The sequence below is a fragment of the Tachyglossus aculeatus genome, chromosome 7, assembly GCF_015852505.1.
Source record: "Tachyglossus aculeatus isolate mTacAcu1 chromosome 7, mTacAcu1.pri, whole genome shotgun sequence".
NCBI classification, from domain to species: domain Eukaryota; kingdom Metazoa; phylum Chordata; class Mammalia; order Monotremata; family Tachyglossidae; genus Tachyglossus; species Tachyglossus aculeatus.
Window position 1 is genome coordinate 32,324,029 of NC_052072.1, and position 16,969 is coordinate 32,340,997.

Sequence of the window (16,969 nt, forward strand, 5' to 3'; positions counted from 1 at the left end):
AAATTAAATGTCACAATTGTCACCAGCCGACATCTTGCTCACATTTTTCATGGGTTTTTTTTAATGTTTTCTGTCTTATTGGGATTTGGCAAGTTAGCATAAGGTACTATAACGATGTATTCATCGAATTCGAGCTGCGAAACCTCCTTGAGAGAGCTCCCTCCCAACAGCCCAGCTTTTACTTCAGCTCCTCTGCTTTCCCTCATATAGTCAATCAATCGTATTTATTGAGCGCTTACTGTGTTTAGAGCACTGTACTAAGCGCTTGGGAAGTACAAGTTGGCAACATATAGAGACACTCCCTACCCAACAGTGGGCTCACAGTCCAGACCTACCTAACACCTGGTGCCCCAAACTCTCTTCTACTAAATAAAAAAAAATAAATCTCTGGTTTAAGGGCATAAACCAGATGAAGAAGAAGAATAAAAGGGCAGAATTAAAAGCGAGAAATGCTAGAAGAGGAGGAGGAGGAGGGAACGCGAGGGGGTTTTCAGGCCAGGTGAGGCTGTTCATTGGTTTCACCTGAGGCTCTGGGAGAGAATCGTAGGGGGTGGGGAAAAAAAAGGATTAATGGGAATCACCACACCCAGTTCTGATCTGAACTTCGGAACCTAATTTTTTTAGTGGTAACCTTTTCCCTGAATCGATCAATCAATCAATCAATCGTATTTATTGGGCGCTTACTGTGTGCAGAGCACTGTACTAAGCGCTTGGGAAGTACAAGTTGGCAACATATAGAGACAGTCCCTACCCAACAGTGGGCTCACAGTCTAAAAGGGGGAGACAGAGAACAAAACCAAACATACTAACAAAATAAAATAAATAGAATAGATATATACAAGTAAAATAAATAGAGTAATAAATATGTACAAACATATTTGCATATATACAGGTGCTGTGGGGAAGGGAAGGAGGTAAGATGGGGGGATGGAGTCCCTACCCAACAGTGGGCTCACAGTCTAAAAGGGGGAGACAGAGAACAAAACCAAACATACTACCAAAATAAAATGAATAGATATGTACAAGTAAAATAAATAAATAGAGTAATAAATATGTACAGACATATATACAGGTGCTGTGGGGAAGGGAAGGAGGTAAGATGGGGGGGGATGCAGTCCCTACCCAACAGTGGGCTCACAGTCTAAATGGGGGAGACAGAGAACAAAACCAAACATACTACCAAAATAAAATAAATAGAATAGATAGGTACAAGTAAAATAAATAGAGTAATAAATATGTACAGACATATATACAGGTGCTGTGGGGAAGGGAAGGAGGTAAGATGGGGGGGATGCAGTCCCTACCCAACAGTGGGCTCACAGTCTAAAAGGGGGAGAAAGAGAACAAAACCAAACATACTAACAAAATAAAATAAATAGAATAGATAGGTACAAGTAAAATAAATAGAGTAATAAATATGTACAGACATATATACAGGTGCTGTGGGGAAGGGAAGGAGGTAAGATGGGGGGGGGGGGGATGCAGTCCCTACCCAACAGTGGGCTCACAGTCTAAATGGGGGAGACAGAGAACAAAACCAAACATACTACCAAAATAAAATAAATAGAATAGATATGTACAAGTAAAATAAATAAATAGAGTAATAAATATGTACAGACATATATACAGGTGCTGTGGGGAAGGGAAGGAGGTAAGATGGGGGGGATGCAGTCCCTACCCAACAGTGGGCTCACAGTCTAAAAGGGGGAGACAGAGAACAAAGCCAAACATACTACCAAAATAAAATGAATAGAATAGATAGGTACAAGTAAAATAGAGTAATAAATATGTACAGACATATATACAGGTGCTGTGGGGAAGGGAAGGAGGTAAGATGGGGGGGATGCAGTCCCTACCCAACAGTGGGCTCACAGTCTAAATGGGGGAGACAGAGAACAAAACCAAACATACTACCAAAATAAAATAAATAGAATAGATAGGTACAAGTAAAATAAATAGAGTAATAAATATGTACAGACATATATACAGGTGCTGTGGGGAAGGGAAGGAGGTAAGATGGGGGGGATGCAGTCTCTACCCAACAGTGGGCTCACAGTCTAAAAGGGGGAGACAGAGAACAAAGCCAAACATACTACCAAAATAAAATAAATAGAATAGATAGGTACAAGTAAAATAAATAGAGTAATAAATATGTACAGACATATATACAGGTGCTGTGGGGAAGGGAAGGAGGTAAGATGAGGGGGACTAGGGGGAGAGGAAGGCCCAGAAGGGAAGGGAAGAGAGGACTGGAGACTCTCCTCAACAATCCCTCCCTCCGCCCTCCATCTTTTTTTCCCTCAGGCTCGCGCCGCCTCATGAGGGAGGGAGGGAGGGAGCGCGCGCGCGCGCGCTTGGCCGGTCTGCGCATGCGCGCCTTTTCCCGCCTCTCCTCGAGGCGGCCCGGCGGGGGCACGCGGCCAACGGCTCCTCGGCCAAGGTCGACGGAGCGTCGAAGGCGGGTGCCAACCAGGGATGCCTCGAAAGCCCTCAAGTGGTACGACAACGATGGCGCCCGACTTTATGAGGGGAAGACGACGAAGGGAGGGAGGTGTGGGAGGAAGCCGAGCGACTGATGGCACGGGTGGTGGGCCCTTTCCAACCCCCAAATCAGTCAGCCTGGAAGGCATCATCAGGCTTTGGTCTGAGGGACCTTGGGCCCAACCTGCCAACCTTGCCCTTCCCTGGTGTTGGGCTGCCATTGACGCCTGTCATCATCATCATCCCTTGGGCCCAACCTGCCAACCTTGCCCTTCTCTGGTGTTGGGCTGCCATTGACGCCTCTCTCAACATTTCCTTTGGAAAATAGATTAAGCTGTGGGGGTGGATAATTTTTATTCAAAATAGGTGAGAAAGTGGCAAGACCGGTGTGAATCTGCCATTGACGCCTGTCTCAACATTTCCTTTGGAAAATAGGCTGTTGGGGTGGATAATTTTTATTCAAAATAGGTGAGAAAGTGGCAAGATCGGTGTGACTCTGCCATTGACACCTGTCTCAACATTTCCTTTAGAAAATGGGCTGTTGGGGTGGATAATTTTTATTCAAAATAGGTAAGAAAGTGGCGAGATCGGTGTGAATCTGCCATTGACGCCTGTCTCAATATTTCCTTTGGAAAATAGGCTGTTGGGGTGGATAATTTTTATTCAAAATAGGTGAGAAAGTGGCAAGATGGGTGTGAATCTGCCATTGACGCCTGTCTCAACATTTCCTTTGGAAAATAGGCTGTTGGGGTGGATAATTTTTATTCAAAATAGGTGAGAAAGTGGCAAGATGGGTGTGAATCTGCCATTGACGCCTGTCTCAACATTTCCTTTGGAAAATAGGCTGTTGGGGTGGATAATTTTTATTCAAAATAGGTGAGAAAGTGGCAAGATCGGTGTGAATCTGCCATTGACGTCTGTCACAACATTTCCTTTGGAAAATAGATTAGGCCGTTGGGGTGGATAATTTTTATTCAAAATAGGTGAGAAAGTGGCAAGATGGGTGTGAATTTGCCATTGACGCCTGTCTCAACATTTCCTTTGGAAAATAGGCTGTTGGGGTGGATAATTTTTATTCAATAGGCGAGAAAGTGGCAAGATGGGTGTGAATCCAGGAGGCGTGTTTCGGCAGCAACAACACTCCCAACGGCTAATGGAAGGACAGTCCATCGACCCTAATAATAATAACGATAATGGCATTGTTAAGCGCTTACTATGTGCAGAGCACTGTTCTAAGCGCTGGGGGGGGATACAAGGTGATCAAGTTGTCCCATGGTGGGCTCACAGTCTTAATCCCCATTTTACAGATGAGGTAACTGAAGCTTAGAGAAGTGACTTGGCCAAGGTCACACAGCAGACACGTGGCGGAGCCGGGATTCGAACCCATGACCTCTGACTCCAAAGCCCCGGCTCTTTCCACTGAGGCACGGTGCTTCACTAGTGAAGTGCTGAAATTTTTCCCAGGTGGCACCAACGTCTTTCAGGACTTAACTCCTCGGATTTGTGTAAACAATGCCAAGGTGCTTTCCACCACAGAGGAGGTTTGGGCTCCGTGCCCTGTTCCAAAGATAAGTAGGCATAGACATAGCTTCATAGAGTGCCCATTTAAAATTTGACCTGTCCCTAAATACCAACATTTTTAATAGAAACTGTGGAAAAGAGAAGCAGTGTGGCCTAGTGGATAGAGCAGGGGCCTGAGAGTCAGAAGGGCCTGGGTTTTAATTTCGGCCCCACCACTTATCTGCTGTGCGATCTTGGGCAAATCACTTAACTTCTCTGTGCCCCAGTTTCCTCATCTGTAAAATGGGGATTAAGACTGTGAGCCCCATGAGGGAACATGAACTATCTAACCTGATTAGCTTGTATCTACTCCAGTGCTTAGTACAGTGCCATAGTAAGCACTTTAACAAATACCATAAAAAAGAGCTTATCTTCCTATTTCACACTGACACAATAATTGTTGAGGATTTTCCAAGACATGGTGTTTTCCAAGAGCACAACTATAGCTATGTGACTTTGGGCAAGTCATTTAACTTCTCTGTGCCTCAGTTACCCCATCTGTAAAATGGGGATTTTACAGCCCTCCGTGGGACAACCTGATCACCTTGTAACCTCCCCAGCGCTTAGAACAGTGCTTTGCATATAGTCAGCGCTTAATAAATGCCATTATTATTATTATTATTCTACTGTATTGGTATCACTACTGCACAATAAGTTTTTTTTATGAACTCTCTTTTTAGGAGTTTGATGAATATATTGAGGACTATTTGGATTCACATTTTGAAATGGTTATAATGTCAAACCATGCTGAAACCATGAATTCAGGTGAGAAGCAGAACCAACTAAAATGATTTCATTTATATAGCTTTTTGTTTAGATAAATATTTCATATACATAAATATTTAACTTAAAATTAATACTAATGGTATTTTATTTTGCAGGTGCTGTTTCGCAAAATGTTAAGTGTTTATCCATGAGCGAAGAGGTCAGTTAAGCCTATCTCCATATGTATATTAAAATTTGTCCAAATTTGTCCATTTTAGCAGTCCTTATGGGCAAGGAATGTATCTGCAAACTCTCTTGGATTGCATTCGACCAAGTGCTTAGTATGGTGCTCTGAACACAGAAAACACTCGAAAAATACCATTAATTAATTAATTGATTGATTAGCACAGTATTTTATCATATTTATATTTCCATTACTTATAAAATGTTTATGTTATGCTTCTCCACTAGATAGTAAACTCCTTGAGGGCAAGGATCATTTTTCTGTTGAATTTTCCCAAGTGCTTAGTAAAGTGCTCTGAACGGAGTCAACACTCAATAAATACTATTGACTGATTAGATTAAATAACTCATACTTAAAATATAAGCATGGGATTTTATATTTTTTTTGGTTTGATAATGCACTAATCAATCAATCAGTGATATTTATTGAGCACTTACTGTGTGTACAGCACTGTACCAAGTCCTTGGGAAGGTGTAATACCACGGAATTAGCCGACACATTTGCTGTCCATAGCGAGTTTACAGTCTAGATGGGGAGACAGACATTAGTATAAATAAATAAATACTTGTCAAGCTTAGAGCCTACCCTACTGCCTACCTCCCAGGGGCTGACTAGTTTTAGGCTGCCAATATTGGCACAAAATCTGTGCAGATGAAGTTAATAACTTTGCCCCAGAGACCTAGTTTTGGCACCAGCACCTCTATTAACCCTCCTGAAGTTGGCATCTCAGATACCTACTAATTTCCTTCTATCCATTTGCTTAAGATCTTGAAAGAACCCCAGCAGAATATACTTTCTCCTTTATAAAAACAGATGATCTTCCCCCATTGATTGTGTTGTCTAAGCACTTATTGTTTCTAAGATTAATTATAGATTGTACTAGTTTCCCAGGATCACCTCTGGACTGTTTCTCGAGGGAAGTTACAGTAGCAATTTGTCAATTTTCCATTTATGAGGGTCATTTGTAACAACTGGTTATACACATTAGTCAGGAGTCCCACTGCTTCTCTGAGTTCCTTCAGAATTTTGAGTAGGTTGTTATATCATCCTGTTGTTCATCTAGTTTATCAATTTGTCTAAAACATCCCATGTGTTTACTCTAATTTGATCTTATATCTTGGAGATTGTTTGTTGTGGGAACTTTAAAAATGCTGTCTCAGCTACCTTCTTTACATTTATTACTGTACCTTTTATACCAAGATTGTCTAGAAACTCTACTGACTCTGTAGCAGGGTTCCTGCTTTTCACATGTTTGAAGGACCTTTTATCATTAGCATTGACATCCTTTTAAGGTGTTCCCTTACTCATTTTTTCTCCTGTTTAATTTTCTATTTGCATTTAACTTATGAACTTTGCTGAATTTCCTGTTATCATTTTAGTAAGCTTTTTATTTTTTGAAAGACTTCTTTCCTTTAGGACTTCTTTTAATCCACCAGTTAGCCATACAAGGTTTCTATGTGTTACCATCTTTTAATTTTTTTTCCTATGATGACATGTTATCTGAACTTGTAATTTGATATTTGTAAGAAATATTGTCATTCTGATGTTTTAAAGTATTGAATATTTATTTCAATAGAATTCTCAGATGAGCAATCTTTACTCAAACCTGTACAAGGAGCTGGGAAAGATCAAGAAATGGAAAGTAAATGTAGAATCCGATTTGAAGCAGAAGGATAAAACTTTGGTAGAAAACAGAAATATTATTGGAGCACAGCGGAAAGCTATCCAGGAGTTACAGGTATCATAAAATTATAATTTTAAAGAATTTTAATAAGTTTTTAAAAGCATTTTAGCATAAAAGTTTAATCTCACCTTACTACAATGAAACTCATTTCATATTGTATTAAAAATAGCATACCTTGAGTGCCTGCTGGATGTACGTACAAAACAAAGTAGTGACATGTTTCCTGTCCACAAGGAGTTTACACTCTAATTTAAGAGTAAACGTTTTTATGGGGCAGGAAGTGATATATTTAAATAACACTTGGAAGTGAAACTTTTGTATTTAAATATATCGACACCAAAACATATAGTTATCCTTCATAGTTGAACAAGACGTGCTGACTGTGAAATTCCCTAATAAAAATAATAATAATGGTATTTTTTATGCACTTACTATGTTTCAAGACTGTACTCAGCACTAGGATGGAGAAAACATAATCTGGTTGGCCTCAATTCTTGCCCCTCACGGGGGTCACCATTTAAGAAGGAGGGAGAGTAGGGATTCAGTACCTCTTTTTACAGATGAGAAAACTGAGGCACAGAGAAGTTAAGTGCCTTGGCCAAGGTCAGACAAGGCAAATTACAGAGTTGGGATTAGAACCCAGGTCCTCTAATCTCAGGTCCTTGCTTTTGCAACTGGAATATGCTACTTCTGTATGGGTGCACGTGTGGCTTAAATGGCTAATATGAAATCCACAGATCCAGCCACACTGGGCACATTATATAAGGCTATCCCCTGGTATGTTCAATGTTTGCGGATCCTGGTATTGTTTTCTCATTTTCCTCCTTGTTTTTCATTCCTTACAAAGTTTTTGCTTGAAATTAGTCACTTCTTAACAGAATTATTCCATGATTTTCTAGGCTCAGCAGCTGACTCAGATTTGAGCTAGATGCAGCATCGTATGAGGCTTTGCTTTACTGGGTCCTTAAAATATTTTTCCTCAGTCCTCTTTGCTTTCAATTTTCAATTTCAGCTCTCCATACAGCAGTTGTTCAGATATCCTGCAGTTGTTCATTCTACCTGTGATCCTCCAAAATAAAAGATAAGAATGAGTGAATTAAAGATTAAAATGGGATTTGTTTTTGTTTGGTTCCATGCTCTGTGATGCTGATTCATAGGAACTGACTAAGGGTCAAGAGAAACTTTGCTTTTGGATCAGGTTCATGGATCTAGGCAACTGGAAAATAGAGTTTCTTATTGAGAATTAAATTTATTATTAAATTTCCATGTAATTATTGGTAGGCACTTAAAATGTAAGTTTTTTGATGATTTTTTATTGATTTTTAAAGGATATTTTGAATAACAAATGTGAACTAATGCATTGGTATCTCTTTGTTAAATAGTTTGAAAATGAAAAAGTAAGTTTGAAATTAGAAGATGGAATTCAAGAAAATAAAGAGCTACTTAAAGAGTGAGTAGTATTGCTAACGTGATATGTTAATCATTGTCAATATGCTTTATATTTGGAAAATACAGTGCTGGAAATCTTCAGTTTAGGTCTTTCTCTTAATAACAATTTTGGTATCCAAAACATGTCCAAAACAGAACTCTTTATCTTCCCACCCAAACTCTGTCTTCCCCCTGACTTTCCCATCACTTTAGACAGCACCACCATCCTTCCTGTCTCACAAGTCTGTACCCTTGGTGTTATCCTTGACTCCTCTCTTTTTCAACCCACATATCAATAAATCCTGTCGATTTAACCTTCACAACGTTGCTAAAATCCATCCTTTCCACTCGATCCAATCTTCTACAAAGTTAATCCAAGCACTTACCCTATCCCACCTTGATTACTGTATCAGTCTCCTTGCTGACCTCCATGCCTCCTGCCTCTCCCTACTCCAGTCCATAATTCACTCTGCCCAGATCATTTTTTCTACAAAAATGTTCAGGCCATTTTCCCCCACTCCTTCAGAACCTCTAGTGGTTATCCATCCACCTGAGCATCAAACAAAGACTCCTTACCATCAGCTTTAAAGCACTTAATCACCTATCTTGCCCAGCCTGCTGCCGCCCAGCACTTATATACATATAATTTATTTATATTTTTATTACTTATTTCTATATTTATATTAATGTTTGTCTCCCCCTCTAGACTTTAAGCTCGTTGTGGGCAGGGAATATATCAGTTATACTATTAGGTTGTACTCACTCAAGTGGTTAGTACAGTGCCCTGCACACAGTAAATGCTCAATAAATATGATTGATTAATTGGTAGTACAATTTTGTGTAATATCACTGGACTGAGAGTTAGAAGACTTCACTCTTCGCTGGACAAATTTGTATGGGGCAAACCTTGTAGCTACAAAAATTTCAGAAATTTTGCCTATCCTTAAGGTGCTAATTATATCTGACTCAGGATCCAGTAAATATGAGGAGAATTTGATACTTCAGCAGTTTTATATTTCAGCACCTTCCAACTTAATAAAATGATGCTTTGAATATTTCCCTTTACTTGTGCAAACTTCTCACGGTTGACAAACTCACTCCTTGTCACATTATTTGTTCTCTTCGCACACTACTCCCAACCTCGTCTCTTTGTGCCACCCTAGGGCTAACCTTCTACCCCACAGATTTATGTATATATTCTTATATCCCTTCTGTTTCCCATTAATGTATTTTAATGTCTGACTTTACCCCAGATTATAAACTTAAGGTAAAAGATGTGTTTACCAACTCAGTTGTATTGTACTCTCCCCAGTAAATGCACACAGTACCCAATAAATACTATTGAGTGATTACAGTATAACTTTCCACTGGACTGGAAATGTGTCATTTGCTTGTTTAGTACTTCCCAAATGCTTAGTAGAGTGCTTCTCACCCTATTAAGTGCTCAATAAATGCTACTATTACTACTCATAGAGACAAGTTTACAATATTTGTATAAATTGTCTGCTAAACTGATTAACAAACATTATTAAGGTCCAAACTATCAGATCTCTCTCCCCCCTGATATCTGTTCCTCATGTTTCAAACTCATGTTTCAAACTCAGCATTCCCCTGAGTCCTCGAAAATCATCCTCTTCTCTGACAGCAGCTTCAGTAGTAAGGCTACTTTTGTATTTAATCAGCAGTTTTGTTCTAGTTCCTCAGTGTAAGCCTGCCTAGAGTTCACCATCCTGCCTGCTTCTGAAAGGCCTTTTTGGGACTTCCAGAGCAGTTTTACCCTAACTAGCTGCAGGAAAGCACTATGATACTTAACTAGGTGAAATAGATAACTAACAGGCACCTTCCCTTTCCTGGCATGTCAGACAACAAAACTTTTACCCTAGTGTTTTTAATTAATTTTGGATGGTGGCTAAGAAAAATATTAGGTAGAAATTATATAGATGGCGTTGTTTGCATGTATATGGTATTTATTGAGTTTTTACTGTGTGCAGAACACTGTACTAAGTGCTTGCGAGGGTACAATACAATAGAACTGGTAGTCATGATGCCTGTGCCCAAGAAGTTTACAAGCTATAGCTTTTCTTTTCATGCAATCACATCGTTTTTTGTACCTTTAAATTGGTCTGTGAGTCTGTCCAGTTGACAGCTACCTTTAAGGAGTACCTAATAGCATTATATCCAAAACATGTAGTAAAAATACCCGTTATAGAAGAACTGGATATACTAGATTCCTGGAACCTTGATCCTATCTGTTTAGCACCTTCCTCCCTAATATAAGTTGGTATGTAATATATAATATATATATAATAAAATTATATTATATAATAATATATAAGTAATATAAATTCAGATTTGCATGATTGGGGGCAACAAAAGTAGATTTCAAAACTACACTTAGTTGTCTAGCCTTGCCTACTGGTAAGTTTGATCAAGTAATTTCTTTTCTTTGCTCACATTCATTACTTTAGAAAGAAAGTAAACTGGTGAGGGTAACTGTGATCATACCTAACCCTCACCAGGCTAGAAAATGCTTTCTGGCTCATTTTACATCAAATTCTCAAGAATGCCTCAAGTTTTCTTAGGTAGGTTAAAGAGAATTTAATGCAGAATGAGTTTTTGATTTTCCTAGCCTCTGCTTTCACTTATCAATCTCTTTATTGCATCCAATTTAGTAAAAACATCTGTTATTCAGAATTTAACCGTGTAATGCATAGTCAAACAAAGATTTCTTACTTTATGCCATGAAGATTGAAGGACTAGAACTTCTTTCACCCTTTAAGCAGCGTGATCTAGTGGAAAGAGCCTGGGAGTCAGAGGACCTGGACTCTAATCCTGGTCTTCTGCGTGACCTTGGGCAAGTCACTTAAATATTCTTTGTGCTTCAGTTACCTCATCTGTAAAATGGGGATTAAATTCTCCTCCCTCTGATTCAGATTCTGAGCCCAATGAGGGAACATGGACTGTGTCCAACCTGATTATCTTGTGTCTACCCCAATGCTTAGAACAGTGCTTGACACATAGTACGTGCTTAACAAATTCCATAAATAAAGGCTAGGAAATCACAAAAAGATTTATAAAAGGGAAATTTTCTCCTGCTCATGCCCTTACATGCAAATCTGGGTTTTTAACTAAAATGTGAGTGGATGATTTCTAGAATAGAGTCCAGTAACTCCCTGGGTATAAGGAAGGAACTGACTTCCACTGCCAGCATTATTAATTCCTTTCTCGACACTGCAAATAACTCTCAAGTTGTGCATAAAATATCCAGCACCTATCGAGTTTATCGCAACCAAATATTATTAGCCAGATAATAATGCCTAAAGATAGATTTGCTACAGTGAATTTGCTATTGTGACAAGTTCACATTATATTTATTGGTGACATTTGCTCTCTTTCAGAAATAATGCCATAAGACACTTGTGTAATCTACTCAAAGAAACTTGTTCTAGATCTACCGAGAAGACTAAGAAATGTAAATATTATTCTTGCTTTATTTAACATTTTAAAATCTGCACTGTTTCCACTTCATGAAGTAACTCATTTTTAACTTTGTGAAACACATTTTGATTTGACCTAGGAGCTCATGATTCATTCTCTTGTCTTGTACAAAAATCCCCTATGTCTTTAGTTAAACTATTTGATCTGGAGATTTTTCAAATAAGTATGCTTACTTTTCATATGGTGTATTTTTAGAAGGTCCCATAAAATTAAAACTATTCAGACTCTATTGTAGTGTACTCTTCCAGGCACATAGACCAATCCTCTGGTCACAGTAAGCATTTGGTCAATACCACTGATTGACTGACTTAAAGTTAGTCCATCTGGGACACCTAGGAAATTAAATTGAGAATGAAAGATCATTTTCATTCAACAAATTATATTACTTAAAAACTACTTATTACAAATTTCAAATTTGGATTAAGGTACACCAGAGCATCCTCAGTACTTAGTGCAATGTTTGTTCACAATAGACACTCCATGATTCTTTGGGAATGCGAGGCAAACACTTTCAGAGCCTTGTTTCCAACCCTAAATTAGTGATGCTCTAGATTCTCAAGAGTAAGCTGATTAATAAGTCTACCAGGACCCTCTGTGTTCAGAATTTTATGATATAAGAGCTGGGACGTTACAGAGAAAGAACAGGGCAAAGCCCCTAACCTTGAGGGACTTAAAATTTAATCGGGGAGACCAGACGAGCACAAATATCCTAATATACAAATAGTCAAAAGAAGGCAACTGAATGAAGCAAAGCATGTAAAATATACACAAGAGTCCTAGGAACAAAATGATTTATGAAGAATTGTCAGAGGGGCTCATACACACCAGTAGGTATTGGAGTGATTAGTAAGAGCTTTGTAGTTTTAATTGGGTAATTGGAAGCATTGAAGCATTCGAAGCAATGCTTTTAGAAGCATTGTACTTGGATTTGCACCCTTTATTCATCCGTCCCTCAGCTCCACAGCACTTATGTTCATATCCATAATTTATTAATTTTTATATTAATGCCTGTCTCCTGCTCTAGACTGTGAGCTCACTGTGGGCAGGGAACGTGTCTACCAACTCTGTTATTCCTCATACGATAAACACTTAATAAATATGATTGATTGAAACATTAAAAATGTAAAAGTAGAGAGAATTCTAATCAGGGAAATTGTATGTAATCAATCAGAGATAGAGAGTCATGTGAGGAGATGGTAAAAGGTTTGAAATTGAAAGCTGCATTAGAGACTTTATCCTTAAGTTACAGATTTGTCACCATTTGGAGCAAGAATATTGGTGTGAGGATGAAATAAGTACTTTAATTCTCCATCTAATTATTAATGGGCTCTTCTCTTCCACTGAATCAAAAGCCTTATCTACTTTCAGGAAACTGAGTCCTAGGGCATTGGTTTCCACTTATTATTTGCGTAGCTGTAGTAGAGTAGATTAAGAAAAGCCCACACTGGTCATAGTGTTCTGTTTGCTTCTAGTCAAATAGTTTGTTTATTTTGTGCAGATGGGGAATTCTTTCTGTATATAACAAAACAAGCATGATATATTATTCCTCAGAGGAACACTGGTCTGACCTCCTGAGGTTTCGTAATAGACTGTCTGCATTCCTATTCATGATTTAAAAGTAAAATTTGGTACTTTTTATACTGATAATAGATGAACTGGAAAGGGAAGAAACCAAACAACAATACACGGATATCCACAGTAATGTTGAGGTAAGTGGTGGCAAAAAAACGTAAACAATTTTCCATTTTTGAGATCCCATGATTCTGTTGCAGGGCACCCAGATTGTCTGATACAAAAAGCATAAAACATAACTTCTTTTTTTCAGTATGTGTTTGATATCACCAGTAAATTTTTAAAGGCTTATATTTTTAGTGTTACTGATTTTAAATCCTATATATTTTGGGACTGTATTAAATCTCATCTTCCCTAGGTGATAATGTATTTCCTGGGAGTAGTTTAATTGCATAGGAAGTTTTTAATCCCTAGGGGGCTATTTAGTGAACTGAAGGTGAATAATTTTATCAAAGAACCTGTGGTTTTTCAGGAGTTGATATTCATCATCATTAATGATTGTATCTTCAATATTTAGTGCTACATTTTCCAAACACTGTGTCACTTCCTATTTTTTCCATCTGTCTGGAAGCAGGGGTTGAATTAAATGTTCTTCCAAGATTCCCCTGAGAACTGTATTTTTCACTGATTGTGTTAGGGTGCTGGTGGTTGAAGAACACGGGGACAGTTTTATTATTTATTTATTCATTCATTCATTCAATCGTATTTATTGAGAGCTTACTGTGTGCGGAGCATTGTACTAAGCACTTGGGAAGTACAAGTTGGCAACATATAGAGACGGTCCCTACCCAGCAATGGGCTCACATTCAAGAAGGGGGAGACAGACAACAAAACAAAACATGTAGACTGGTGTCAAAGTCATCAGAACAAATAGAATTAAAGCTATATGCATGTCATTAACAAAATAAATAGAATAGTAAATATGTACAGGTAAAATAGAGTAATAAATTTGTACAAATATATATACAAGTGCTATGGGGAGGGGAAGGAGGTAGGGTGGGGAGGATGGGGAGGAGGAGAGGAAAAAGAGGGCTCAGTCTGGGAAGACCTCTTGGAGGAGGTGAGCATTATTAAATGCCTTTCTTCTATTGAATACATGGTAGTCCGAAATAAGATAAAACTTGATGTAACAGCTCTTTTTCCCTGGGACCATTTATTTAAATAATTGATCTATTTTTGATAGGAGGATAATTTTTCTCTGAGAAAAATTGTTAAGCCGGTTAAGCAGGGCTCTTTGTAATCTCCTTGTAGACTGGGTATTTAACTACTGATCCAGCATTATTTATCTAATTTCATCAGGTTCAACCTCAGCTAGCATCCTAGGAAGGGAAAAAAGTACTTAGTATAGTGCCTGACACATAAAAAGTGCTTAATAAGTACCGTAAAAAAAGGAAAGAATAATTTAGGATTGATTTAGGAGCTCTGGGGCCTAGTGGAAAGAACATGGGGATGGGAATCAGAGGACCCGACTTTTAATCCCTGCTCTGCCATTGGGGAGATTGAAACAGATAACAGTAAACTAGGTCATTGGGATTTAGGGAGGGAGAATTTTTGGGGTGGGGTACTGCAGATTTTAGAATGGAATTTAAAGCCTGGAATTGTCCCTGGAGATAGTTAAAATGGTGAAATAATTTATGGAACTAAATTTTATATTTCAGAGGATGATAGTAGCTTTTGAGGATCTCCGCACGCAAGCTGAAAATTCCAGATTGGAAATGCAATTTAAGGGTGAGTTACAGTGACCTTTTAATTATCAAAAGATATGATTATGAGGACCTTCTAGTATCACAAGAGACTTAAAGTATACAAGTGATAGAAGACTTAATACTGCTTGAGACTTTAAAAAACATGGAATTCAAGTTTATAGTCTCCATTCATAACAAAAATCTAATTAAAGAGGTTACTTTTAAAAATTTGGTTTCTTTTGCCAAGATTAATAAAATATGGAAACAATATCATCATATGGCAATCAATGAATCCTGGCCATAAAGTAACTGAAAGCGGAAGTGTTCAGGCTAGGCTTGATTCAGAGCTGAATAAGTGTATGGGTAGAAGAGGGAAGGGAGAAAAATCCCTGGCTCCTTTAAGGTGAAAGGCTGGAAATGGATGAAAACTCGTAAGTGTTTGGTGCAATCATTAGAAAATTCTGAGGTGGCAGAGCTTTGATAGGGGTCAGGGACTGCATTCCTTAGCCAGTGAGACAGAGCTGGTGAGTTTTGGCAGGAAACTAGAGTCTTTGGCAATCCACTGCTACAACTTTTATCTCCCCACCTCACCCTGTGCTCAAAAACAGAGGGTGCTTCAAAAGTAGTGGACAGTGGCATGGTGCTCTCTGCAGACCGCAGCACGGCAGGGTAGAGCAGATGGCCACAGAATTTGCCCCACAAAATTTGCCAGTCAGGACTGTAGCCTTGTTGACACAAGGGAAAATGGATACTGACCAGGGAACAAGATAATGCCATATGCACCTAACCGTGAACTGCTTAAGCACTCTGATACTCACCCTAGCCCCAAGACACTCATATACGTATCCTTATATTCTACTATTTCCCATATCTATAGTTTATTTTAATGTCTATCCCCCCTGGAGACTGTAAGCTCTTCATGGGCTGGGATCACGTCTACCAACTTTATTGTAGTGTATTTCCCAAGCGCTAGTACAGTGCTCTGGACACAGTAAATACCATTAATTGATTGGTCTCACCCCTATTCTGGACTCTGTGCGAGTTGGGGTTTGTGTCCCAGCTTTGGGGTGGTCATAATTGGAAATTCTGGCTCCTATTCCTTGAGCCTCCCAAACCCATGTCTGTTTTGGCCAAAGGTCTGCTGATACTGTTTATCCTGTTCTCTGATGAACCCTGGGTTGGTTCTTTGCTTTCCTCCTTCATGGATGCCAGGGTCTGTATCTGCCTGATCTGGTCGCAGGCAAGGAGCAGAATGCCTGGTGCAGAGAACTTAGTTATTATTGGAAAGTGGCTTAGGGAGAGCAAGAAGCTAGGGAAAAGATGAAAGCTGATAGGGGCCCAAGTGGGAGAAAAGGGGACTGGAAGGAAAGGAAATCTATCTTGCCCCCTCTGTGATTCCATGTGGGATGTGATTTGGAGTTAGGAGGAGGGAATCTGGGTCTAGGCAGGCAGCTTTCCCATGACCTTGATCTTCCTGATTTACCCGATCCTCTCTCCATCTCTCCACAGGGTCTGTGGAGGAGTGAAAGGTAGCCCTTGGTTTGGCTATGGAGAGAGAAAAAGGTTGAGGGAGGGAAAAGGGAAGGGAACTCAAGAAAGAGAGGGAGAGATTTTAATGTATCCTCTCTTTCCATTTCTCTCTCTCCCTTTTCGCCATCCCTCCCTTTGTCTCTCCCTCCTTCCTTTTCTCTCTCTCTGACTCATCCTCCACTCTCCACTACCATTTGTAACCCATACTTATGCTTCCAAGTATGCAGACTCCCAGATGAAGAGCAATTTGAAGTCCTCCATTTAGGCATGGAACCCCCCGCTATTTCTCCCTTCTATTTATTGACATATACTATGAGAAGCAGCATGACTTAATGGAAAGAGCCCGGGCTTGGGAGCCAGAGGTCGTGGGTTCTAATCCCGGCTCTGCCACTTGTCATCTGGGTGACTTTGGGCAAGTCATTTAACTTCTCTATGCCTCAGTTACCTCATCCGTAAAATGGGGATTAAGACTGTGAGCCCCATGTGGGACAATCTGATAACCTTATATCTACCCTAGGTCTTAGAACAGTGCCCGGCACATAGTGAGTGATTAACAAATACCACTATTATTATTATTATTCT

The 16,969-nt window shown here is 39.2% G+C and overlaps 1 protein-coding gene across 1 annotated transcript in view; it reads left to right on the plus strand.

Moving 5' to 3' along the window:
- Nucleotides 1–409: 409 nt before the first annotated feature.
- Nucleotides 410–16,969, plus strand: part of SYCP1 (synaptonemal complex protein 1) — a 61,808-nt gene continuing 45,248 nt past the window's right edge. Inside the window, exons 1-9 of the mRNA XM_038748780.1 lie at nt 410–499; nt 2,399–2,497; nt 4,722–4,806; nt 4,923–4,966; nt 6,567–6,728; nt 8,057–8,124; nt 11,501–11,574; nt 13,251–13,309; nt 14,831–14,900. Of these exons, the coding sequence (XP_038604708.1) occupies nt 410–499; nt 2,399–2,497; nt 4,722–4,806; nt 4,923–4,966; nt 6,567–6,728; nt 8,057–8,124; nt 11,501–11,574; nt 13,251–13,309; nt 14,831–14,900 (751 nt within the window). The remainder of the gene's footprint in view (nt 500–2,398; nt 2,498–4,721; nt 4,807–4,922; nt 4,967–6,566; nt 6,729–8,056; nt 8,125–11,500; nt 11,575–13,250; nt 13,310–14,830; nt 14,901–16,969) is intronic.